Source organism: Pan troglodytes, chromosome 13 (assembly GCF_028858775.2).
Source record: "Pan troglodytes isolate AG18354 chromosome 13, NHGRI_mPanTro3-v2.0_pri, whole genome shotgun sequence".
NCBI lineage: Eukaryota > Metazoa > Chordata > Mammalia > Primates > Hominidae > Pan > Pan troglodytes.
In genome coordinates this window covers 121,490,984-121,516,115 of record NC_072411.2, presented here as the reverse complement: position 1 = coordinate 121,516,115, position 25,132 = coordinate 121,490,984, and the positions used below count along the sequence as shown (strand labels likewise).

At 51.9% G+C, this 25,132-nt stretch overlaps 4 protein-coding genes across 24 annotated transcripts; 2 read left to right on the top strand and 2 right to left on the bottom strand.

Moving 5' to 3' along the window:
- Positions 1 to 321: 321 nt before the first annotated feature.
- On the top strand, positions 322 to 4,609 carry TUBA4A (tubulin alpha 4a). Of its 2 annotated transcripts, none has more exon segments than NM_001280247.1 (4): positions 322 to 792; positions 2,659 to 2,881; positions 3,176 to 3,324; positions 3,565 to 4,607. In NM_001280247.1, coding segments are annotated over 3 exon segments (1,302 nt in total). In that variant the 5' UTR covers positions 322 to 792; positions 2,659 to 2,700; the 3' UTR covers positions 4,537 to 4,607.
- A 1,371-nt stretch (positions 4,610 to 5,980) lies between these two features.
- On the bottom strand, positions 5,981 to 9,431 carry STK16 (serine/threonine kinase 16). Of its 4 annotated transcripts, none has more exons than XM_009444353.4 (8): positions 9,367 to 9,431; positions 8,803 to 8,992; positions 8,012 to 8,286; positions 7,642 to 7,775; positions 7,353 to 7,473; positions 7,131 to 7,226; positions 6,574 to 6,695; positions 5,981 to 6,467 (listed from the first exon to the last, which is right to left on the bottom strand). In XM_009444353.4, exons 2-8 carry the CDS (start codon positions 8,900 to 8,902, stop codon positions 6,329 to 6,331), a joined length of 987 nt encoding a protein of 328 aa, XP_009442628.1. In that variant the 5' UTR covers positions 8,903 to 8,992; positions 9,367 to 9,431; the 3' UTR covers positions 5,981 to 6,328. The 4 variants fall into 4 exon arrangements, with proteins under 4 accessions (XP_009442628.1, XP_001162494.1, XP_009442627.1 ...); XM_001162494.7 differs by having other exon boundaries at positions 8,012 to 8,231; XM_009444352.4 differs by having other exon boundaries at positions 9,092 to 9,419.
- On the top strand, positions 9,402 to 18,257 carry GLB1L (galactosidase beta 1 like). Of its 4 annotated transcripts, none has more exons than XM_016950554.2 (17): positions 9,402 to 9,660; positions 11,262 to 11,391; positions 11,579 to 11,745; positions 11,975 to 12,125; positions 12,306 to 12,366; positions 14,574 to 14,668; positions 14,765 to 14,939; positions 15,026 to 15,084; positions 15,178 to 15,299; positions 15,409 to 15,449; positions 15,650 to 15,768; positions 16,081 to 16,155; positions 16,276 to 16,365; positions 16,497 to 16,610; positions 16,903 to 17,034; positions 17,133 to 17,348; positions 17,513 to 18,257. In XM_016950554.2, exons 2-17 carry the CDS (start codon positions 11,320 to 11,322, stop codon positions 17,786 to 17,788), a joined length of 1,965 nt encoding a protein of 654 aa, XP_016806043.1. In that variant the 5' UTR covers positions 9,402 to 9,660; positions 11,262 to 11,319; the 3' UTR covers positions 17,789 to 18,257. The 4 variants fall into 4 exon arrangements, with proteins under 4 accessions (XP_016806043.1, XP_016806044.1, XP_054535372.1 ...); XM_016950555.4 differs by having other exon boundaries at positions 9,411 to 9,660; positions 11,250 to 11,391; XM_054679397.2 differs by having other exon boundaries at positions 9,433 to 9,660; positions 10,954 to 11,391.
- ANKZF1 (ankyrin repeat and zinc finger peptidyl tRNA hydrolase 1) lies at positions 18,200 to 25,085 on the bottom strand. 14 transcript variants are annotated; one of them, NM_001280369.1, is given in 14 exon segments: positions 18,200 to 18,535; positions 18,762 to 18,847; positions 18,982 to 19,149; positions 19,272 to 19,383; positions 19,545 to 20,031; positions 20,568 to 20,723; positions 20,913 to 21,141; positions 21,423 to 21,570; positions 21,665 to 21,777; positions 22,169 to 22,362; positions 22,490 to 22,592; positions 22,812 to 22,924; positions 24,447 to 24,624; positions 24,951 to 24,983. In NM_001280369.1, coding segments are annotated over 13 exon segments (2,181 nt in total). In that variant the 5' UTR covers positions 24,595 to 24,624; positions 24,951 to 24,983; the 3' UTR covers positions 18,200 to 18,411.
- Positions 25,086 to 25,132: the final 47 nt, after the last annotated feature.

Genomic DNA, 25,132 nt, shown 5'->3' with positions numbered 1-25,132 from the left:
AATCATCCAAGATATGAGAATCTCGATTTTCTTCTTTTCTCTCCAGAGGCAACAGACATTTTGATAGCTTACAACAATGTTTCCACTATGACATCACTGTCTCCTTTTCACCCACGAAAATGTCAAGGACTCAGTGAGGTTAAGTCACTTGCTCAAGGTCACACAGGGTAGCCTGGAGGAGAATCCAGGTCCTGAGGTCCCCCGGTCAGCGCTCCCGCAGTTCTGGCAGCAGGAGAGTGGGCAGGTGCCCGCAGCGAGGGCATCATAGTGACTGCGCTGATGACAGGGCCACTGACCCGCGGGCGGCCGGCGAGCCGCGGCAGATTCCGGGGTCGGCCCCGGCAGACAGGCTGCGGGGCTCGACTCTGCGGGAGCGCCTAAGGCATTGGCAATCTGGGGCTCAGGCTGTGCAGTTCTGGGTCCTTGGCCGCCCACAGGCGTCGGCGAAAGGCTGCCGCCCCGGCCGGGGACCAGGAAGCCTCAGGAAGCTGGCAAGGGCTCCCCGGGGACGCGCCACAGCCTCACAGCCGGCCCGAGTCTCCTGGGAGGCAGGGCTGGAAGGGCAGGGGTGAAGGCCAGCTGTGGCCGCTTGGGAAGGACCGCCTCGCCTGCTCCCGACCTAAGTCAGAACACCTGGATGACCGGTGCCTCCAGGACGCAGGTGTAGGTGAGACTCGCCCTGCCACAGCACCCTGCATCTCCGCGGAGGCCCTCGGGAGCCCAGCGTGTCTGCTCAAAACGAGGAAAGAATGGTTAAAGCCCGAATCGCGACTCCTAATCCCAGCGGGACAGGTGAGGGACCCCCGCGCAGCTTGGGGAGAGTACCCGGCCAGGCTCCGCCCCTCGGGGGGGCCGCTTACCCTCCCGGGAGGCGTGGCCTGCGGGCCGCCCAGCCTCTAGTGGGCGAGCGGGGAACGCGGGCCCCGCCCCCCCCCCGCCTATAAGGGCGGTGCGGCACTGCAGCTAGCGCAGTTCTCACTGAGACCCGTCACCCCGACTCAACGTGAGACGCACCGCCCGGACTCACCATGGTGAGTGCGGCCCGGCCGGGGTCGCGCCTGTCCCCTAATTGCCCCTCTCCTTTGGGGGACACTTCTTCCAGGCATGCTCGGGGACCTCCACCGGGCGTTCCGGGTCTCCAGGAGGTGCGAGGGTTTTGCATCCTCCCTCCCCAACCCCCTCCTGGTGACTTTGGCCGAGCCGTATAGTTCACCTTCGGTGGCTGGGGTTGGGGCTTGGGGTGGAGTGCGACTCTTCAGTAACAGAGAGGAACCCTTCCTGGCACTCTGCTCCTGCCTTACGAGCATTTGTGTCCCGACTCTGTATGAGAGTCACGCGGGCCCGCGCCCCGTCCTTTCCGCGGGCAAAAGAAGACGCGTTTGGCTGCCCTCTTACATCCCCAGTCCCTGGTCCCCAGCACTGACCGAGCACGTGCTTGGCGCTAGAAGGTGGAAGGGGTCAGGTTACCTGGTGCCGCATCCCCCTTTCCTCTGTGTATGCATTCCAACTATCCACAGAACCACCCCCTCCCCGTGACTCAGCACCCCGCTTCTGAGCTGAGAGGGGTGGTGGGAACGGGGTTCGGCCTCCTGAAGCGAGCCGGCCCTCTCCAGCCGAAGCCCGGGTGCGCGGATGGGCAGAGACAGCTGGCGCTGAGCACGGCGCGGGCCGAGGCCAGGTTGGGGGGAGGGGAGAGAGGTGCATGTAGGGGGTGGTATTTATAGCCCAGGAGCGGGGGCCGAAACCCAATCCCCGCTTTGGGCTGGGAAATAACTGTAAAGACTCCAGAGGGAGAGCGGATGTAGGGCTGGGCTGCAGGATGGCGCCCATCCTGCCCGGGACAAGGCGGGTTACCTCTGGGGCCTCACCGCAGGTTCCACTTCCTTTCTGGGTATTTGGAAACCGTCACCCCGCCATTTCGGTGTGGGAAGAGCGCGCGGGCCCTGCCGGACTTTAGTGCTTTAGGGGTTAATTTCGGGCTGACAGGGACAGAGCCTAAGGCAGTGAGCGCCCCAGTACCCTCAAACCTTATTGCTGGCCCCTGCTGTCTGAGCTTACAAGCATTACCGCCGCTATTTCCGTGCGGGCTGACACGGGAGATGAAAGTGGTGAAGACACCCAGGGTGCGGGGGTGGAGGTGGGGAGAGGAGCCAGATGGGATTGATCCCCAGAGCCAGATGGGATTTAAAGGTGAGGGAGGAGGGCATCCTGATGGCGTGTGGTCAGTTGATGCCAGATTGGATGGCTGAGACACCTCTGCAGCTTACAGGAAAGAAAGAGGGAAAGGGTTCTATGAATTCTAGCTGTTCATACTCAAAAGCAAATAATTAATCAAGTGGGGGGGGCCTCTAGCTGTAAACCCATACCTCTAGGAAACCTTCTTTTGTCATGTGGAGCCACAGTGCTCACTTGACAGATTCCCCACTGAGAAGTGGGCTAAGAGGTTGGCCTGCATTGCTGGGTGCCTCCAGGTGGGGAGTCCTGTACCTGGGAGCCCGGGCAGGCTGCTACTCTCTTCTCACCTCTGCCCAGCCCCAAGCCTCCACTCTTGCCAACTGAGTCATCCTAGCTGGTAGATGATAGGGTGGAAGAGAGACTCGCAAGGTGAGGACTTGTGGATGTGGGGCTCATGCTGTGTCCCCTCTCTCTATCCCTCAGCGTGAATGCATCTCAGTCCACGTGGGGCAGGCAGGTGTCCAGATGGGCAATGCCTGCTGGGAGCTCTATTGCTTGGAACATGGGATTCAGCCTGATGGGCAGATGCCCAGTGACAAGACCATTGGTGGAGGGGACGACTCCTTCACCACCTTCTTCTGTGAAACTGGTGCTGGAAAACACGTACCCCGGGCAGTTTTTGTGGATCTGGAGCCTACGGTCATTGGTGAGAGGAAGTGGGGACAAAATTGAAGGGGGTGGAGCATGACTCAAAGCTTCTCCCTGGAGAGAGAGGGTATTTAGACCAGGCATTTCTAGCCCTGAAAATTCCTAGCCTTACTTGAAGCTGCAGAAGGCAAGCTGATCTGAGACTGGCCTGGGCAGCTGGTCTGGGTTTCTCTCACACTCTGGTATCTCAGGCTGGCAGGAGGATGAGTCCTTCCATGCATCTGGCCACAGCTACCACCCTGGGGGAGGAAGGTCCCTGCTGAGCATAGCTTTGTGGTTTTTGCCCTTCCAGATGAGATCCGAAATGGCCCATACCGACAGCTCTTCCACCCAGAGCAGCTCATCACTGGGAAAGAGGATGCTGCCAACAACTATGCCCGTGGTCACTATACCATTGGCAAGGAGATCATTGACCCAGTGCTGGATCGGATCCGCAAGCTGGTGAGAGTGTGTCTTGGGAGGGAGGGAACTTTTGAGACTGTGCTAATGGTCAGGAGTATTTTTTTTCAGATCCTTTCAGGGGGTCATCTCTAACTATACATGGTCTCGAGTGTGGTGCTGCTATGGCATCCTCAGTATTTGCCCTGACTGCTGATGTATCTTATGCTTTATGGAGCCAGGTGATAGGTCCCTCAGGCCCCTCCCCTACCTAAACTGTTCTTTCTCGTTCTTGCCTTTCAGTCTGACCAGTGCACAGGACTTCAGGGCTTCCTGGTGTTCCACAGCTTTGGTGGGGGCACTGGCTCTGGCTTCACCTCACTCCTGATGGAGCGGCTCTCTGTTGACTATGGCAAGAAATCCAAGCTGGAATTCTCCATCTACCCAGCCCCCCAGGTGTCTACAGCCGTGGTCGAGCCCTACAACTCTATCCTGACCACCCACACCACCCTGGAGCACTCAGACTGTGCCTTCATGGTGGACAACGAAGCAATCTATGACATCTGCCGCCGCAACCTAGACATCGAGCGCCCAACCTACACCAACCTCAATCGCCTCATTAGCCAAATTGTCTCCTCCATCACAGCTTCTCTGCGCTTTGACGGGGCCCTCAATGTGGACCTGACAGAGTTCCAGACCAACCTGGTGCCCTACCCTCGCATCCACTTCCCCCTGGCCACCTATGCACCAGTCATCTCTGCAGAAAAGGCATACCACGAGCAGCTGTCGGTGGCAGAGATCACCAATGCCTGCTTTGAGCCTGCCAACCAGATGGTAAAGTGTGATCCCCGGCACGGCAAGTACATGGCCTGCTGCCTGCTGTACCGTGGAGATGTGGTGCCCAAGGATGTCAACGCTGCCATTGCCGCCATCAAGACCAAGCGCAGCATTCAGTTTGTGGACTGGTGCCCCACAGGCTTCAAGGTTGGTATCAACTACCAGCCTCCCACTGTGGTGCCTGGGGGTGACCTGGCCAAGGTGCAGCGTGCTGTGTGCATGCTGAGCAACACGACCGCCATCGCCGAGGCCTGGGCCCGCCTGGACCACAAGTTCGACCTGATGTATGCCAAGAGGGCGTTTGTGCACTGGTATGTGGGTGAGGGCATGGAGGAGGGTGAGTTCTCCGAGGCCCGTGAGGATATGGCTGCCCTGGAGAAGGATTACGAGGAGGTGGGCATCGACTCCTATGAGGACGAGGATGAGGGAGAAGAATAAAGCAGCTGCCTGGAGCCTATTCACTATGTTTATTGCAAAATCCTTTCGAAATAAACAGTTTCCTTGCACGGTTTCTTGTTCCCTCTGAGTGCTTGAGCTTCTGCTGCCTTCCCCTTCATGCTGCTGCTGCTCTGTTTGCTGTTCATGACCCTTATCCCTTCCATCGCTGAAGGTGAGACCTGCAAAGGGGTTCTTGCCAGGCCCAGGAAGCATAACCCCAGGGACTTTAAATTGAAGTCCTAGGGTTACTCAGTATAGGGAGGAAATGAGGACCAAAATCCAGGCACAAACTGTTGAAGGATGAGTCTTCAGCTCCTTTCCAAGTAGGAGTTTAATCCAGTGGTTTCTGTCTTTGAAAGTTAGACTGCTACCCTGTTCTTCCTGCTGCCTCTACATTTACCAACTCTGGAAGCAAGGCTTGGCCCAGGCTCCTCTGTGCATTATGAGGGTTTGGGAGTGGGGCTGGGCTGGCCCAGAGTTCCTGGGCATGGAGCCACGTCATAAGCTTGGGGGATGGGAGGGAACACAGGCGATCTCCTAGAGTTGTTTGTGCCACTGCACCTCTGAGCAGCTTTGCATAGCTTCCTGTCTTGCTGCTTTGCTGGAGCTGGGGCTGTGCCATTAAAAGTCAGGTCATCTCCCCTCTGTTTGTGATTTCTTTCTGGCCTCAGCCTCTGTGCTAGCTAGTGAGAGACTCCTGCTAGGGCCCTGGGGAAAGCTTCAACTTTGCTAACAGGAGCCCCAGGCCCCATGCTGATGTCATACTGTGGGGTAGACATGGTTTGGGGGAGGAGGCTTGGATCACAAAAGAGCAGGAGATGCCAACCCTGCCCTTGCCTTTCCTCCCTGGTGATTCAGGGAACAGAGCCCTTCCCTAGGGAACAGGTTTGAAGCCCAGTTAAGACAAGGCCCCTGTTTACTCAGCAGAGTAGGCAGGAAGTGGCAGCTGGATACTGCCACACCACACTGCCTCATTAATCATTAACCATGTATGAGCTTGAACGATCAGGGAGACACAGGCCAAAACAGCTGCCGCTGCCACCTCCACTCCCCTCGCCCCTAGGCTGAGGATGGGAGACCTGTAATCTACCTGTCTCAAAGCTTCCTCAGGTGTCTCCACCCAGAGGCCCTTGCCTAGCAAACCGGCTAGGCAGCTTTGACTAAGCTACTCACCCCAGGAGTGAAGGAAGGAAAGAACTAGTTGAGTGTTTTTAGGGGGCCCTAGTTCTTGACACAGGCAGATGCCAGCTTGAGCCCAAGCAGCTTTAAGTTTTGATCTAAGACAAGCTAGAACTGTCCACTGCTAACCAACCTCCTGTAGAATGAAGTCACACCATTGCCGACTCTGCACCATTCCTCCTTCCCAGGCGGTTCGCCTGAAACGGCAACCAGACTTTGGGCCCCTTGCACCTCTTCTCTCACTCCAGGAACACTGAGACTAAGATCCACACCAACCTGCTTCCACTTTATTCTTGTTTACACATTCTCCTGCTCCCAGATTTGGAGTCAGAACACTATGTGAGCTCAACAGTCCTGCTCAGAGCCATGTTCCATATCCCACCAGTTTCCCTTTTCCCAACCCCCACCCACCCCCACTCAGTAAGTCCCCTTGCCCAGGTTTTGCTCTTGGAGGGAAGAAAGCAGAAGAAAAGATGCAGGACTGAGATGATTGTCCTGACCCCGCTACCCCCAAGTGTAAGAGAAGTCCTGGATGGAATGGGTGGCGATTCCAATGAGGGATGGGAACCTCTTTCCAAGGCACAAGGGGCCATCTTCTCAACATGCTGCTTTTTCAGATTTGGGTAGTATGTTGGCCAGGAGCTGGGGGCTGCAGCGCCTCCAGCTGACTGAGGAGGAGAGGAATGTGAGGACGCTGATGCGGGTCCACGGTCATCATCGAGTTCAGGAGCTGCCGCAATGCTGAAGAATGCCTGTGGAGGGAGGAGCCCAGGGTGACCGGATGACACCTATCTGTCAACTCAGCTAATACCAGGGGGGAGTCTGAAACACTTGATGCCCTATTCGTTGCTCACTCACCTGGGGCTTTGTGGGATGCTGAGTTGGTTCTGCACAGCAAGGGCCACACTGTCACCCTTTTGGAACACCATGTCATAAGGGCCTTCCCCAAACATCATGGCATATAGCACGCAGCCTAGGGACTGAGCATAACTTGGTTAGTCCCTAGAAGGGGACCAGTGGAGGTGACATCTCTCCCTTTACTTCTGTGGTAAAAGGAGACTACATAAGCTAAAAAGAATACGCTGACCTCAGCCACATGGCACCACCAGGGTCCAGAGAAACTGCCAGTCAGCTGGAGGCCTCCGCAGCCCCTGTTTAGCTTAGCCCCTGCTTAGCCAGTGCCTTCACTACTGACACTGAGCTGTACTCACCTTGTTCAGGGGCACGGATTATACCACATCCGGTACAACTGGGTACAGTATCAGTGACATTTCCCAGGAAGGAAGTTGAAGTGGATGGGGACATATTGTGGTTCCTGGGGCCCCATGCAACAGAAACCAACGAACTACTCTACTCCACGGTGGGTACAGAGCCACAGCCCTCCCTACCCAGATACCCACCCACATGCTCCTCACCCAGACATCAGTCCGCTCATCGATGACACAGTGACTCGGCACAGAGAAGAGCTCTGGGGCTCGGTAGGAGATGGTGCACCGCTGGGCTGCCCAGTCCTGGAACAGTGATCCCAGAGCTCAAAAGTGGGGCACAGGTCATGGTCATGTGACCAAACTGGGACATGCACCAGAAGGGGTGGGAATGGGGAACAGGTGAGAAAAGGAGCCTGGAGACTCTTTTACCTGCAGGGTCAGAGCCTGGCGAGAGCCCTCCACATGGATGCATGCTTGATTCATGGAACCCAAGTCCATTAAAACTGGCTGCCCCTCATCTCCAAGCAATATATTGGTGGGCTTCAAGTCCCTGTAGAGAAGTAGAAGTGACCTATGAGCATCTCTGGACAGGAAGGCTGGAATCCCAGCAAGCAAAAGAATCATACAGGCTGTTTCTTGGGAGAACAGAGACCTCCCATTTCTCCTGGTGAGGCTCTTCCTCTGGGCCCCAGCAAGCACACAGGGTCCTCCCACTGACCTGTGGGCATAACCCTTGGCATGAATGGCCTCAAGGCCTCTGCAGATCCCCAGCAGCAGCCAAAGGATTTGATCCTCGGTCAGGAAGTTGCCTTTGTCCTTCAGCCTTTCTATCTCATTCCACAGCGTACCTCTCTGCAACACAAGTTTCCCTACAGTTGGAGATGTTTTTGGAGCCTCTGCTCCTTAGGCCTGATCCCTTCCCTATGTCAAAGCCTATCAGCCCTTTCATGATACACACCTCAAACTCAAAATCTAAAGTGGCCAAACCCAGGACATGGTCCCTGCTTCCTAACATGCTGGACTGCTCACACAGCCCTTGAGTAGGTGGCTCTGTTGCAAACCCCTCCATAACCAGGAGTCTTTCTGACCTTGAAGAATGGTAGCAGCAGCCAGGCCTCATGCTTAGCACCCCGTTCCCTCAGACAGTAAGCCACGAGGCGAAGGATGTTGGGGTGATTGAAGAGGCGATGCATGTCGGCTTCTCGCTGGGCCTCCTCCCGGTCCTGCTGCTCGTGACACAGGATTCGCTTCAGGGCGTAGAAGTGTCCATCATGTAACCCTTCCACTAGGTCCACATAGCTGAACCCGCTGTGGGCCAAAGGGGTCAATAAAGGGCCATGGTCATCTCCCACATGGCTTGGACCTAGAGAAATTTCCTGGTGGTGAGTGGGGTGTCCTTCCCATTTAGCAGAAACCTTCCCAAGATGTGGCTCTAAGAGAAATCTGAAGAATATTACACCGTGAGCTCCTCAGGAGCAGAGATATAGAAATCTTTGAGGTCCTATGGTCGTAATAGAGACCTCTGCACTTGACAGATGCTAAATAAATAATAGCCAACACTTATCAAGTACTTGTCAACCAGGCATTGGGTGAGACATTTTATACACATTATCTCATTTAATCCTCACAACTCCATCAGTGAGGGATAATAATCATCTCCATTAAGCTGATGAAAAAAACATGGTTTATCAAGGTCACACGAGGTGGATTTAGGAGGCCTGGCTCCAGAATCCACCTTCTTGATACTGTGTAGCTAGGTTCTGTCAGGTGAGAGAGGACAGGGATGGGGATAAAACCCTTGTGCCCCAAGCATGTGCACACCGCTGTCCTTCAATGACCATAAACTTGAGGACTAGTTAACTGACTTCCAAACACTCACCCCTCCCCCAGTTTCTGGATGAAGAGGTAGCGCTTATTGTCAATGATGACAGTTCCCCGAGAGCAGACACACAGCGCGTGGCCCATAATGTCTCAGTCATCCTCTTCAAGGACGGTCTGAGGCTACCGAAGAGCTCGTCCAGGGTGAGTGGGCTCTTCCAGGAGATGCGCTGGGGGCCCAGCGGATCATGCTGGAAAGAAAACAACGGCAGGGTCACAGGTCCGGCACAATCCAGACGACCCATGAAGTACCAATGCGGAGAGCTCAGGCCCAGGTCTCTGGAACCTACACTATAGTGTAGAGAAAACAGGCCCTGCTCCGTCGCCAGCTTCAAGGGTGGGGTCAGGCGCCTTACGGCCTCAGGACACACAGCGGCTACCGGGCCACTTCCTCCAACCCCAGCCCATCTTTGGGCAGCCCCCGCTCCCACGCCCATCGCGCCGCAAAAGCAGAGCATAGCGTAGTTTCAGAGGACGTGCGAGGCTCAGGCCCACTCCTGGCAGGGCCCACCCCTGGTCTAGGAGCCCAGAGCCCGGGATGGGCCATCTGCACTCCCGGACTGACCTGGCTCGGGCCAGAGAGAAGCGCCACCGACCGGAAGCAGTGCTGACATCATCAGTCCGCGCCGGCGTAACGGCCCGCGGTATCTTAGCAACCGCTGGGCATCCGGAGGATGTGGGGGCGTGGAGCTGAGAGGCTCCGGGCTAGCTAGGTGTAGGGGTGGACGGGTCCCAGGACCCTGGTGAGGGTTCTCTACTTGGCCTTCGGTGGGGGTCAAGACGCAGGCACCTACGCCAAAGGGGAGCAAAGCCGGGCTCGGCCCGAGGCCCCCAGGACCTCCATCTCCCAATGTTGGAGGTAGGAGGCTTCATACCTCTGGCGCTCTGGGGCAGAAAGCGGCCAACTACACTGCAGCCTGGAGGGGGATCCAGTGAGGGGCGGGTCTGGTGGCCTGGTCTCCTGAGCCGGTACAACCTTCTGGGCTCTGGCCTGTATCCCACTACCCCTAGTCTCAGTGGTTAAGAGCTCAGGCTTGTGAACCAGACTTCCAGTTTCTAAATTGAGTGTTAATAGCATGCTAGCTGTGTAACCTCGGGCAAGTTACTTAACCTCTCGGATCCTTACTTTTGGTAGCTGTAAAATAGGTATAATAGTACATAAGGTTAAGTAGCTTAACTGTGAGGCCAGACTGACTAGTTCAAATGACAGCTCCGTTAACGTAGTTGTGTGACCTTGGACAGGCTACTTAATGTTTCTGTCCTTTCCTCTCCTCCTCTGTAAAATGGAAATAATTATCTACCTCATGGAGTTGAAGATTAAATGAGATGTACAGTGTTTAATACAATATCTGACACATAGCCTTCAGTACGTGTCAATAAACCGTAATTATTATTACCCTGATATTCACATCCCATTCTTGAGACTGTAAAGGCAAAAGGAAAGGAAATTCACAAATTTTCGAGCTTTGGCACAAAGCAGTTGTCCTTAATATCTGTTGCGGAGGCAGGCAGGGGTAAGCTGGAGAGGGGTGCACTTCCAAAGAAGGTGGAATGGCCAGGAGGGAATGGCTGTTTTGCTGAAACAGGACTCTCCAGGAAAGAGGTCCTTCTTGTGACCTGGTTCCTCCCTTCCACACCCCGGATCACCCTGAAGATTTTCCAATGGTTTCCCCTGGTTCTGAACCTGTTTTAGCCTTTTGGTTATGACATTGATTCATCCAGATTTAACCTACTATATACCCGGCCCTGTGCTAGAGGCTGAGGATTTGAGATGAACAGGGCACTCCCTGTCCTCAGGGAGCCCAGTCAAGTAAAGCCATGCTTCTCAATTTTGAAGGTGCCTAGGATCACCTGGGAATCTTGTTAAAATACAAATTCTGATTCTATAGGTCTGAGGTAGGATCTGAGATTTTACATTTCTTTTGTTTGTTTGTTTGTTTGTGTTTTTTGAGACAGAGTCTCGCTCTGTTGCCCAGGCTGGAGTGCAGTGGCAGGATCTCGGTTCACCGCAACCTCCGCCTTCCGGGTTCAAGCAATTCTCCTGCCTCAGCCCCTACCCCCACCCCCACCCCCACCCCCACCCCCACCCTCGGAGTAGCTTGGAATACAGGCGCGTGCCACCAGGCCCGGCTAATTTTTGTATTTTTAATAGAGACAGGGTTTTGCCCTGTTGGCCAAGCTGGTCTTGAACTCCTGACCTCAAGTGATCCACCCGCCTCGGCCTCCCAAAGTGTTGGGATTACAGGCGTGAGCCATCGTGCCCAGCCAGATTCTCCATTTCTAACAAGTTCCCAGGTGACGTTGATGAAGCTGGTTCGTGAACTGCACTTTAACATGATGTAGAAATTTTACAAACTAGTAGAGTAAGGGGGTGGCTGCAGGCTGGAGAGGAAGTCCAGGCTAAACGCCTGGCAACTTGAGGTGGTTTCCGCCCCCTTGCTCGCTGAGGTTCCCTCCCAGGAATCCGACACGTGACGGTCTGTCCGCCGTCTCAGACTAGAGGAGCGCTGTAAGCGCCATGGCTCCCAAGAAGCTGTCCTGCCTTCGTTCCCTGCTGCTGCCGCTCAGCCTGACGCTACTGCTGCCCCAGGTAAGATGAGACGGTGAACCAGCCTGCCGGGTGCGGTGAGCGGGATCAGATCCAGCGGATGAGAGAAAGTCCAAAGTAACAACCAAACAACCCGCAGGGCTAGTTCCATCTCTTCCGCTCTTGGCAGGCGCTGACCCTCGACGCTCCCTCCAGGCGTCTGCTGAGCAGCGTCTCTTTCTCTTTATAGGCAGACACTCGGTCGTTCGTAGTGGATAGGGGTCATGACCGGTTTCTCCTAGACGGGGCCCCGTTCCGCTATGTGTCTGGCAGCCTGCACTACTTTCGGGTACCGCGGGTGCTTTGGGGCGACCGGCTTTTGAAGATGCGATGGAGCGGCCTCAACGCCATACAGTTGTAAGAAGTGCTCGCAAGAGCCGCGGAGGGATGGGATCTACTTTTTCTACCGCCCCCTTATAAAGAAGGTCGGGACAGGAAGACTGCCAGGACTCCTAGGCCAAGGGTGGGAAAGGGCAGGCCAGGACCTCCTTCCAACCGCTTCCTGGAGATTCCCTGCAAGGCCTGAGCCGTTAGGCCTCCCTGGCGTCTCTCCACCTTGGGCCTTATTAACCTCTTCCTTTCTCAGTTATGTGCCCTGGAACTACCACGAGCCACAGCCTGGGGTCTATAACTTTAATGGCAGCCGGGACCTCATTGCCTTTCTGAATGAGGCAGCTCTAGCGAACCTGTTGGTCATACTGAGACCAGGACCTTACATCTGTGCAGAGTGGGAGATGGTGAGTTAGCTGGAGAGGGGATAGAACCAGTTATCCTTGTGCAGTTCCTAGACTACTCCCATCTGCCCACACTCTAGGGCCATCTCCAGCACTATATTCAATTCCTTCCCTTCCTAGCTTCCCCACCACACCCCAAAACAAAACCTACATGCTTCTTTGTTCTCTTTATGTTTGTCTCAGGGGGGTCTCCCATCCTGGTTGCTTCGAAAACCTGAAATTCATCTAAGAACCTCAGATCCAGGTGAGTTGAGACAAAGGATTTAACACAGAAGGAAGTAAGTAAAATGGGCTATTTGGGTGCCAAAAGCAGAAGAGACCATTCCCAAATTGGAGGTCATCATTCATTTACCAAGTGTTTCCTTCATGCCCAGCAGGATGCAAGAAACTGGGGGACCAGACAGACCCCCATCCTTGTGCTGTAAAGCTTATAATATAGTGGAAGAAACTGATTTAAAAAAAAAAAACAAAAAACAGCTGGGCGCGGTGGCTCATGCCTGTGATCCCAGCACTTTCAGAGGCCCAGGCGGGTGCATGACCTGAGGTCAGGAGTTTGAGACCCACCTGGCCAACATGGCAAAATCCCATCTCTACTAAAAATACAAAAAATTGGCTGGGCGAGGTGGTGGGCACCTGTAATCCCAGCTACTTGGGAGGCTGATGCAGGAGAATCACTTGGGCCCGGGGGTCAGAGGTTGCAGTGAGCCGAGATTGAACAACTACACTCCAGCCTGGGTGACAGATTGAAGAGACTTTGTCTCAAAAAAGAGAAAATCCTATCAGCTGTATCTTGACAAACATTAAATTTAAGTGCTTTTTATCACCCCCATTGCCCCCACCCTGGTCCAAACCATCTCTCTCAGCTGGCTTATTTTATAGCTTCCTAACTGGTTTCCCTTGTTTGCCCTCTCCCCCATACAATCTGTTCTCAGTAGAGCAGCCAGTGTGATCCTGTTCAAGTATAAGTTTAAAGATACATCTCAGATCTTGTCATTTCTCTGCTTAAACCTCTCTAGTAGGTTCTCATCTCATTCAGAATATGAACCATAAATTCCTTAAAGTGGTAGGTCCTACACAATTGGCCCCAGTCACCTCCTCGACATTATTGCTCTTCTCCCCCATGTTCACTCTGCTCCAGCCACAGTGGCCTCATTGCTGTTCTTCAGACCCACCAGGCCTTGGGCTTTGAGGCCTTTGCATGTGGTGCTCCTTCATCACAAGCTTCCTGCAGAAGTCACCTTGGTGAGGCCTTCCTGGTCTCTCTCTCGCTCTCTCTATACATACATATATATGTATATATATACACACACACACACACACACATATATATATTATTTTTATTTTATTTTATTTTTGAGATGGAGTCTCGCTCTGTCACCCAGGCTGGAGTGCAGTGGCGCAATCTCGGCTCACTGCAAGCTCCACCTCCCAGGTTCACGCCATTCTCCTGCCTCAGCCTCCTGAGTAGCTGGGACTACAGGTGCCCACCAACACACCCGGCTATTTTTTGTATTTTTAGTAGAGATGGGGTTTCACTGTGTTAGCCAGGATGGTCTCGATCTCCTGACCTCGTGATCTGCCAGCCTTGGCCTCCCAAAGTGCTGGGATTACAGGTGTGAGCCGCCGCGCCCGGCATAATTGTTATTTTTTTTTGAGACGGAGTCTTGCTCTGTTGTCCAGGCTGGAGTGCAGTCACGTGACCTTGGCTCACTGCAACCTCCGACCGCTGGGTTCAAGTGATTCTCCTGCCTCAGCCTCCCGAGTAATTGGGATTGCAGGCACCTACCACCTTGCCCGGCTAATTTTTTGTATTTTTAGTAGAGACAGGTTTTTGCCATGTTGGCCATGAGGGTCTCAAACTCCTGACCTCAGGTCATCCACCCCTGCCTTGGCCTCAGAAAGTGCTGGGATTACAGGCGTGAGCCACCACACCCGGCCATCCCCTCTATATTTTAGTCTCCCCATATACCACCATTTTTGTTTGTTTGTTTTGAGATGGAGTTTTGCTCTTGTTGCCCAGGCTGGAGTGCAGTGGTGCAGTCTCGGCTCACTGCAACCTCTGCCTCCCGGGTTCAAGCGATTCTCCTGTCTCAGCCTCCTGAGTAGCTGGGATTACAGGCACCCACCACCACGCCCAGCTAATTTTTTTGTATTTTTAGTAGAGACAGTGTTTCACCATGTTGGCCAGGATGGTCTCAATCTCTTGACCTCGTGATCTGCCTGCCTCCGCCTCCCAAAGTGCTGGGATTACAGGCGTGAGCCGCCGCTCCCGGCCCATTTGTTTTTAAGAAACACTACTTTAAGGTTTCCTATGTTCAAATTTCATTGACGTGCAAATATACAAGGTGCTTAGGGTTGGGAATTTCTTGACAAGAGTCATTGCTTCCCATATTTAGTGGTGAGCAAGTGTGATGGTAGCACCTAACACAGAAGCTCTGCTCCTTCCTTTAGACTTCCTTGCCGCAGTGGACTCCTGGTTCAAGGTCTTGCTGCCCAAGATACATCCATGGCTTTACCACAATGGGGGCAACATCATTAGCATTCAGGTACAAGGGGGAAGTGACTGGAGCAGGGGAAGAAGGTACAAGGGGTCCTTGACCTCCATCCCATAGCTGGGTTCCACTTTCCCTCCCCTCTGGCAGGTGGAGAATGAATATGGTAGCTACAGAGCCTGTGACTTCAGCTACATGAGGCACTTGGCTGGGCTATTCCGTGCACTGCTAGGAGAAAAGATCTTGCTCTTCACCACAGATGGGCCTGAAGGACTCAAGTGTGGCTCCCTCCAGGGACTCTATACCACTGTAGATTTTGGCCCAGGTCTCAAGCAAGGGCTGGGAGTGGAGTCTGGGGAAAGGACACCTCTTCCACGACATTTATCTTTTTCTTTTGCCTCCTTTCCGCAGCTGACAACATGACCAAAATCTTTACCCTGCTTCGGAAGTATGAACCCCATGGGCCATTGGTGAGGGGCCAGAGAGGAGTCAGGGAATCAGGGATAGGAATGGGTCCAGCTCAGTTCCATCTCACTCACAGCTCCTTTCATTTCACACTCTAGGTAAACTCTGAGTACTACACAGGCTGGCTGGATTACTGGGGCCAGAATCACTCCACACGGTCTGTGTCAGCTGTAACCAAAGGACTAGAGAACATGCTCAAGTTGGGAGCCAGTGTGAACATGTAAGTAAAGACACTGGGGGCAATATGAATCTGTAGCTGGGAGCTGGGGATGAAAGTTAAGATTCAGTGAGTCAGCTTTTACCTGTTCCCCCACCCTCTCTCACTTCAGGTACATGTTCCATGGAGGTACCAACTTTGGATATTGGAATGGTGAGTCCAGATGGTCCCTGGGATAGAAGCAGGGAGGTAACAAGGAATGAGAATCTAAGGGCCAGGTGGATTAGGATGTCTAGAAGCTGAATATGGCCACCTCTGCCCCCTCTGATGGCAAAATTCTCTGCATGAAGCATGCTTAGTAGTGCCTGTCATCTGAAATATATGTTGAATTAATTAAATTGGCTCAACTTCAGGTGCCGATAAGAAGGGACGCTTCCTTCCGATTACTACCAGCTATGACTATGATGCACCTATATCTGAAGCAGGGGACCCCACACCTAAGCTTTTTGCTCTTCGAGATGTCATCAGCAAGGTACCCTACCATTTCATTAAGCTCCAAAGGCTTTTATTAATTTGGAGGAAGGGAGTGCCCACATTGTAAAGGTATCCCATAAATTGGTGGTTATTGTCTGGGCCACAGAGCCTTCTGAGCATCCCACTGAAGCATTTCCCATTCAACCAAATGGGACTATGTGTGAAGACACACAGGTGTGCAAAATTATTGAGCCTCCATGATCCCTGAAGCCCTTCCCTGGGCCCCAGGTTAGGAACTCTGCCCTAGAGTCTTGGAATAGGTATTGTTTTCTGTGGTTTTCCTATGGATCCTGAGAGAATCTGGGCTCAGTTCCAGGAAGTTCCTTTGGGACCTTTACCTCCCCCCAGCCCCAAGATGATGCTTGGACCTGTGACTCTGCACCTGGTAAGTTCCTCCACATCTTTTCTCTTATACCACACCTTTTTTTTCTAAATAGCCTATTCTTTCTTGTCCTCTATCCAGAAACTTCCCTGATATTCTAATTCTTCTCCCTTATTCTAATAGGTTGGGCATTTACTGGCTTTCCTAGACTTGCTTTGCCCCCGTGGGCCCATTCATTCAATCTTGCCAATGACCTTTGAGGCTGTCAAGCAGGTAAGGCATAAACCCACATCTGGTGGAGATGACAACCTCCCTTAACAGCTATACGCAAAAGTTCCTTGGCTATAGTCACAGTGTCGTCTTTTATTTCTGTTTGTCTGAAGTACTCATTCTTCCATACCCAGGACCATGGCTTCATGTTGTACCGAACCTATATGACCCATACCATTTTTGAGCCAACACCATTCTGGGTGCCAAATAATGGAGTCCATGACCGTGCCTATGTGATGGTGGATGGGGTGAGAACCTAATTCCAGGCTGTGAGCCCCAAACTCCTCCCTTCCCCAGGAAGCGTTAGCCTTAAGTTCCCCATATTTACACTTTCCCACCTGCCTGTTCACGTTTGCAGAGGGTTCCAGGGATAAGCTGGGATGAGGAAGAGTTTGATTAAGGATAGAATTCTAGAAAAGATGGGTGATAGATGGCTACATTCTCTCTGCCCTCCAAATAAGTATCCTAATGTGTGGTTTCCTATGCAGTGGCTAAGAGCTAGATGCTGAGCCTTGCTCCTATCCTATCTCCTATCCACAGGTGTTCCAGGGTGTTTTGGAGCGAAATATGAGAGACAAACTATTTTTGACGGGGAAACTGGGGTCCAAACTGGATATCTTGGTGGAGAACATGGGGAGGCTCAGCTTTGGGTCTAACAGCAGTGACTTCAAGGTGAGCTAGCTTTGCCTAGTTATATCCCAGGGCTTGATTAAGGATAACTTAGCTTCAAAGCTTAGTGAATGATGACTTTTCATTTTCCTTCCCTATAGGGCCTGTTGAAGCCACCAATTCTGGGGCAAACAATCCTTACCCAGTGGATGATGTTCCCTCTGAAAATTGATAACCTTGTGAAGTGGTGGTTTCCCCTCCAGTTGCCAAAATGGCCATATCCTCAAGCTCCTTATGGCCCCACATTCTACTCCAAAACATTTCCAATTTTAGGCTCAGTTGGGGACACATTTCTATATCTACCTGGATGGACCAAGGTATTGCTAATGGTGGTGGTTTGGGTAGCGGGGAGGTAAAAGAGAAAAATCACAGAAGGAGGGGAGCAGAAAGTATTCTCTGATTAGAGACCCAAAAGGGTATGATTCTACCCCTGGAGAGCTGACCCTTTCTTTTCCCCTCTTTCCTGCTCCCTATTCCCCAGGGCCAAGTCTGGATCAATGGGTTTAACTTGGGCCGGTACTGGACAAAGCAGGGGCCACAACAGACCCTCTACGTGCCAAGATTCCTGCTGTTTCCTAGGGGAGCCCTCAACAAAATTACATTGCTGGAACTAGAAGATGTACCTCTCCAGCCCCAAGTCCAATTTTTGGATAAGCCTATCCTCAACAGCACTAGTACTTTGCACAGGACACATATCAACTCCCTTTCAGCTGATACACTGAGTGCCTCTGAACCAATGGAGTTAAGTGGGCACTGAAAGGTAGGCCGGGCGTGGTGGCTCATGCCTGTAATCCCAGCACTTTGGGAGGCTGAGACGGGTGGATTACCTGAGGTCAGGACTTCAAGACCAGCCTGGCCAACATGGTGAAACCCCGTCTCCACTAAAAATACAAAAATTAGCCGGGCGTGATGGTGGGCACCTCTAATCCCAGCTACTTGGGAGGCTGAGGGCAGAAGAATTGCTTGAATCCAGGAGGCAGAGGTTGCAGTGAGTGGAGGTCGTACCACTGCACTCCAGCCTGGGTGACAGTGAGACACTCCATCTCAAAAAAAAAAAAAAAAAGTAACCCTTGGACCTGGGACATGGAGTGGGCAGGATCCCTTGGTGCTGGCCACGGTGACCCTAAGGAACTAAAGGCCACAATGCCTCTGAATGTAAGTACAAGTACACATTCCTTGCCAAACTTTATTGTGATTAAAATTCCAGAGACAGTACCAGCTCCACATACCTCTCTAGCCCTGTCTTTGCCCTAGTTCCCGAGTGTCCTTCACCCCCATCTTCCAAATCATCTCTGGTTTCACAGGGAAGAAAAAACCTAGGGCTGCTGTGAATGTGCCGTCTCAGGTCCCTGAGTTGGCCCCAGGTAGAGCTGTAAGAGATCAGGAAGAGGGCCTCCCTGCCTGACGGCGATGATCCTGGAGGCAACGTGTGGAGCAGAAAGAGAAGTCGAGGTAGTGAAAGGGAGTCAGGCCTTGGAGGGATGCCCCACAACTCCAGCAGCGTCTGAACAAGAGGAAGAAAAATGGCTGGACAGGTACCCCAGAAACTTTCCAATCCACGCTCTCCCCGTCCCTCCTCCTGCCATTTCTGTTTTCACTGCAGCATCTGCCAGAACATCCCAAATCCCCTCAACCACCCTTCTGAATACTGTGCAGGTACTCATTTCTCTTGCCCCCAATGGTCCCTGCAACATTACAGTCCACCCACTCCCTCATCCCGCACCCCATACCGAGTATTGACGATTGCAGAGTCAGGGATTGGAGAAGTAGGGGCTCCCAACTGGGCAGCGAGTCGGCGCTCTGCAGCCAGAGCTCTCTGAGGGAGACAAGTTGTGTTAAGGACAAGGCCCCAGTGGCGAGTAGGCCACCCAAGAGGTGACAGCTGCACGCTGGGGAAGGGGTTAGACCTCTAGGAAGCCTTGCCGTGGACAAGAGAACCTCCAGCCTCACCTTCTCTCGGTCACTGAGGGCGGCAAATCGCCGCTGCTCTTCTCGTTCACGCTCCTCCTGCTCCTGCTGCCTCTGCTGCTGTTCCTCCCGTTGCCGCCGGGCTGCCTTCTGCTCCCTTTTCCGTGTAGCCTGCCGTGCCTCCATTTCTGGTGTCAATGGTCCTGGCACCTGGAGGATTTCAAATATAAGACCCTATAAGTTATCTTTGGTAAAACTGCAAGAAGTAGAAAGGGTCTAGCCAGGATCTGTGATGCCTTCCCACTCTGCTTGTCCTTCCTATTCCAGATGACCTGAGCCTTGTTGTAATCGTAGGCATCTGGATTCTTCTCCATGAACCTTCGGAACTCATTACGTGTTGATTTGTCAGCCGCAACAGTATAAGGTGGCCGGGCCCGAGAGTCCCTAGGTGCAAAAACTCCAAAAATGGGTTTAACTTGCCTCCTGCCTTTCCCAACATCACCCAACCAGACCAAGGGAATATTGCCAAGTAGCCAATGCCAACTTTAACCTCCAAATTATCCTCTCTATACCCAAAATGACTCAGGATGGGGACCTTTACTCACTGCACAGTGGGGTCAGCACCTGCTTCCAGCAGCAGACGAACCACTGAGCCTCTTCCAGCTGCAGCTGCTGCATGCAGGAGAGTAAAGCCACCAGAGCCCAAGGGGGCACTGAGCAGAGACAGAACTCTAGGGTCTGCAGGGCTGGGAGCTAGCTGCAGCTTTAGCACTCCAACATCTCCAGCTCGGCAAGCAGCAAGCAGTGCATTCCAGAGCTCTGGCTGACCAGGGGCTTTGGCCTCATCCAGCAAAGGGCCCAAGGGGGCAGCAACTGCCTGGGATGACTGTGTGGAAGGCTCCTCTTCTTGAGTTTGCTGGAGAAGAGTCCGATGTGCCCCAGCCTCCTGGTCTCGGCTTTTGTCCTTCTTATTCCTTTTTCTCCTCCTCCGCTTGGGCAATACTTCAGACTCACGAAGATCCAGAGTCCCCACAGTCAACTCCATTAGCTCCAACTCTACCTGAAAGCCATCTTCTCCCTCCGACCCTGAACCTAGGGAAAAACCTGACATGTGAAATCCATCTAGGGAGTACTCAGAGGGTAGAAGCAGATGCATAAGAATGAAAGCCTGAAATGAAATTGTTTTTATTTTGTCACCCAGATAAAGTAGCACATCAAGAGCTGAGTCCATTATATCACATGCAGAAATGAGGCTCTCAGCCCAGACAAGAACAAGTCCCTGGACTCTCCCTATGAGTAGCCTTAGGATGCCGCACAATAGAGGAAAGCATGGAAGCAGCCCTCAGCCTCAAACCACAGCATCCAATCAAAGATAAACTATGTGAGATCCATGCAACACATCCACGCATCTGCTCCACACAAAGATTTTCTTAGCTCTGGGGAAACATCCATAACAAAAGAGATAATAGATTTGGAAAGGTCACTAAACATGTCTCAGTAATTGCTAAGATAGACACTGTGGGTGTGTGTTTAAATAAGGAAATGGGTCAGTTTTGAGAGTAGGGAATTTGCCAGTGCATTTTTAGGACAGAAACTCAGATCTGACAGTTGCCAGATAGTAATCAAACCCTGTTTGGGAGATTCCTCATTCTGCCCCAGCGCTTCCTTTTCGTCACTGCAGATCTTTCTTATTTCTTCCTCAGTAGGCTTCTTTCTCTCCTCTCTTACTGTTTTCCAGTGTGTCTGAGGTGAGTGCAGTCTGACTGCTTCCCGAGGGTCTTCTTCTGCCATAAAAGAAAAGATCTTTCTCAACCTTAGCTGAGGAGAAGCTAGCGCAGGTTTCTCTCAATGCAGATGTAGCTGGGCTGCAGTCCAAGGCTTAGAAAATCCTCTGGATATACCAATGAGAATGGAGGCTTAGGTTGGAGAGAACAGGAAGGTCTAGGGAATTGGGATCTGGAGCAAAGGTTCACCATAGACATGCAAAGTGGTCAGCTTATGGAGCACACGCTGTAGCTCTTGGAAGGTGGGTCTGCGGGTGGCGAGGGGGATATCCCAAAGTCGGGGATCCCCCCTTTGCAGGGGTGCTCCCTTGCCTCCAAAGAACAAAGACCGGCCAGAGCGGGGAGCACGCAACAGTATTGTACCAGCCTCCTCCAGCGCCTTAGCCCAGCTTGGCCCTGCCAGCAGGTCACGAACATCCTAGAGAAGAGAGTAACTCAGTCCTGCATACCTTCACTTGCTATTTATAAATCTCCAGCTAAAAAAAATGGCCCACAGAAGTGCAAGGGGTAGAAAGTAGAGGATAACACGGAGAAAGAATAGAGGACTAAGGCTCCTGGGGAATCCCTCATCTACCTTTGTCTACCTATAATGAAAATTGGAAGGATATGAGTCAAAAACCTCCCTACTTAACAGTGAGTTGAACAGAGATGCAAAAAAAGTATGGATCAGTACCACCAGATCTAAAAGGCTTAACTCACCTTATATAGTGTGGCTTCATTGTAGCGCCTCAGGTTGGCTCCAGCAGAGCGTGATGGCCCACCTCGGGCATCCCGAAGCCCCTGGGCTGTGCCCCGCTTGGCCCGAACCGTATAGCGGTGAAAAGTTTTGTGTGTCACCACTTCTCTTCTGTAGACAGCACAGACTCAGTACTGGAGACCAGCTGGTGCTCCCTGGCTAACAGGATCCACTCCATCCTTACCCCCATGCAGCACCCTCTCACCCTTGAAATATAGCACCAGCAAAGTGCCCAGCTGCAGCCATGAGCACCACGCAGTCTCTGGGACCTCTACTTTGCAGGTTCTGTAGCAGCAGTTCTGCCTCTTCTGGGGGATCCTTGATGACAGAGAAGCATCAGAAACATATCTGTTGCATTCACTGAGAGCAAGAAACTAAGGGCCAATTTTCACAAACATTATCTCATTTAATATTACCACCCTGAGGCTTGTTTCCATTTGACAAGGAAATTTGAGGCTTGGCGAGGCAGTCAAGATGAAGTGGTAGAATCACAATTCAAACCTAAATTGGTTTGTTTCCAAACTTAATTCCATTACACTTAACCCTTCCACAATTCAGGCCAGTTTCAATTCAAGACTATGTTGTCAAGCGTGATACCCACAACCAACAGGAAGGAAGAGAAGCAGGGAGAAATGCACTAGGCTAAGGGAAATCTAGGCTGGGTGTACAAAAGGCTGGGGTTAGCCATGCAACCTGTACTGTCACTTGCCTGATGAGGGCCTAGGACACAGCGGTAGGCATAAAGAAACTGGCCCTGGGCATTCTGGAAAAGAACTCGATGAGGGTAAAAGCCTGGGGGTCGGCTCAACTTCTCAAATGTAGCCCTCTCCCGATCCAGTGTCTGCAAGTCCTCCTCACTGGCTGAGTCTGAGTCTTCTGATCCCGAGATGCTGGAAAGATCTCCTGAAGACAGACAATATGAGATACACAAATTTGGTACCCCATTTTTGTTCTTTCCTCAAACTCTAAACTAGTGCTTTCTTATACCTCCATGTCCTACTCCTACATAGGTCCCCCTACCACTCATCACCTGTGGAACTCTGCTTTTCAAAGTCCAGGGCAGACAGGAGAGGCTTGTCCTTGAGACGTTGCTTTAGGTTAAACCGATGCCAGTCAAGCTTATAATGTTCCCTCTAGTACAAAGACAAAGAGTGAGATAAAGGTGGAAATATGCCCCAGCCTGACCTTGTACTGGCCAAGACCAGTTATAGAATTCTAGGAAGTACAACCAGGTAACACCAACTGCCTCAGTCAAAGCATGGACCTTTATTAAGACAAATCAAATGTCTACCTCTCCCCACCCACCATTACACTTTTGCTTCTAACATCTAGCTCTGCACCTGACCTATTACCTGTTCTTGGTGGTTCTGGAAGGTCTGGTCACAAGTTGAACAAAATAACTTCTCTGAAATATCCATAGGACCCTGGAGTAGCTTTCTTTCTGGGCTTTCTCTCTCCCCTGAGCCTAAATAAGGGAAGAGGAATTGGACATAGAAAGGGAGCCCAAATCCACAGTGACAAGAATTATATTCAGAGTGTGATATACAAAGCAGAGGAGGATACAAAAGAGATGGCATGATACTGCCTTCAAGGAATTTACACTCTAATAGTCATGAAATAAACAGTACAGCAATCACTTAATGCAATAAACATGCTTTTGAAAAGATGTACGTAAAATGAATGTAAATAAAATAAAATTGGCCAGGTGCAGTGGCTCACGCTTGTAATCCCAGCACTTTGGGAGGCCAAGGCAGACGGATCATGAAGTCAGGAGATCAAGACCATCCTGGCTAACACGGTGAAACCCCGTCTCTACTAAAAATACAAAAAATTAACCGGGTGTGGTGGCGGATGCCTGTAGTCCCAGCTACTTGGGAGGCTGAGGCAGGAGAACGGCGTGAACCCGGGAGGCGGAGCTTGCAGTGAGCCGAGATCACACCACTGCACTCCAGCCTGGGCAACAGAACGAGACTCTGTCTCAAAAATAAAAAATAAAAATAAAATAAATAAAACGAATGTAAATAAAAACTGGCCCTGGGCATTCTGGAAAAGAATCCGATGAGGGTAAAAGCCTTGGGGTCGGTTAAACTTCTCCAACGTAGCCCTCTCCCGAGATCCAGCGTCTGCAAGTCCTCCCCACTGGCTGAGTTTGAGTCTTGTCTAATTTAAATTAGCCAAACAGATTGTTTAGGCGAATCCTAAAGAAAATAATTTCTGTTCAGTTTAAAATTATTTTTCACTGCACAAAAACTACTTCCCAAATGCTTTTTAAAGTTTACATTTCCAATTAGTGTACAGTTTGTCTAAGGAGAGGTGCAAGAAAAGATGTGGCCAAACTAAAGTTACACAAAACAGGACCGACACGGTGGCTCATGCCTGTAATCTCAGCACTTTGGGAGGCTGACCCAGGCGGATCACTTGAGGCCACGAGTTTGAGACCAGCCTGGCCAACATGGTGAAACCCCGTCTCTACTAAAAATACAATAATTAGCCGGGCATGGTGGTGCGGGCCTGTAGTCCCAGCTACTCAGGAGGCTGAGGCAGGAGAATCACTTGAACCCGGGAGACGGAGATTGCAGTGGGTGGAGATCGTGCCACTGCACTTCAGCCTGGGCGACAGAGCGAGACTCTCAAAAAATAAAGCTATACAAAACAAATAACAAATTGTTTCATATTCAGCAAAAAGGAATAATTTGAGTGGGGCCTGGTTAAATGTGGAATACATCTGAGAATTTTATCTCTACAAAGTTTAAAGTGTTTTTGAAGGGAATGGTGTTAACGTGAGGAGATACATGCAATGGCAAAAAGACTTGTTTGAAAACAAGGGCTGTGCTGGACATTACCCAGAGATTAAGTGAATTTAATCAAGCAGAAAGATAAATCAATTGGCCTCCTAAGCTCGGGAATACCAATAAGAATGTGTTCCCTGAACGGGCAATACGCTCTAAGGAGCCCTGTCACGTTTCACACGAAACCTTCCAGAATACCTGAACAGGAAGTACGCGGAGCCCGGGCCAGAGCCTCCCCAGGCGCGTGGCTCACCAGGCTCAGGCCCTGAAACACCGGAGCATCCGCGCTGAGGTCAAACAGGGAGATCGACGCAGGAGCCGGGGCTGCATCTGGAGCCGGCGACATGGCTGAGCAGAAATTATTTAGCAGCAGCTCCTGGAGTAGAAAGCGTGTAAGAAACAGAGCTCCTGCAAACGAGATCCTACTGCTGCGTCTCCTGCCTGCCTGACTTGGTTTCTCCTGCACCGCAAGACTTCTCGTCTCTCATCCTGCTACCAGCTGTGAGATGAATACCTTGGCCCCAGTCCACTTTCTCAAACCCCAGTCTCAGCCCACAAAAGAATGAAATGGGCATTCAGCTCCCAAATCGAGTCCAACAGAGTTAAAAATCACTGAGCTTGCCTAGCCGAACTTTCCTCGTTACCCATGCGACCAGCAACAACCGGCCCGCGTAAACTCGCCCACGCCCTTAGAAGACGCACCAAACGTCCCGGGAGCTGAGCGGCACGCAAGTCCTCAGGTCGATTGCCGGATTTCTGCAACACAACAATCCCCGTCACTACGGAGCAGCGAAGAGGACAACCGGCGGCGTCCGCACCTGAGCCCCGCCCCACGTAGAGCACACTATTGGGCCGCTGACTGTCCAAGACCCGCCTCGAGACTT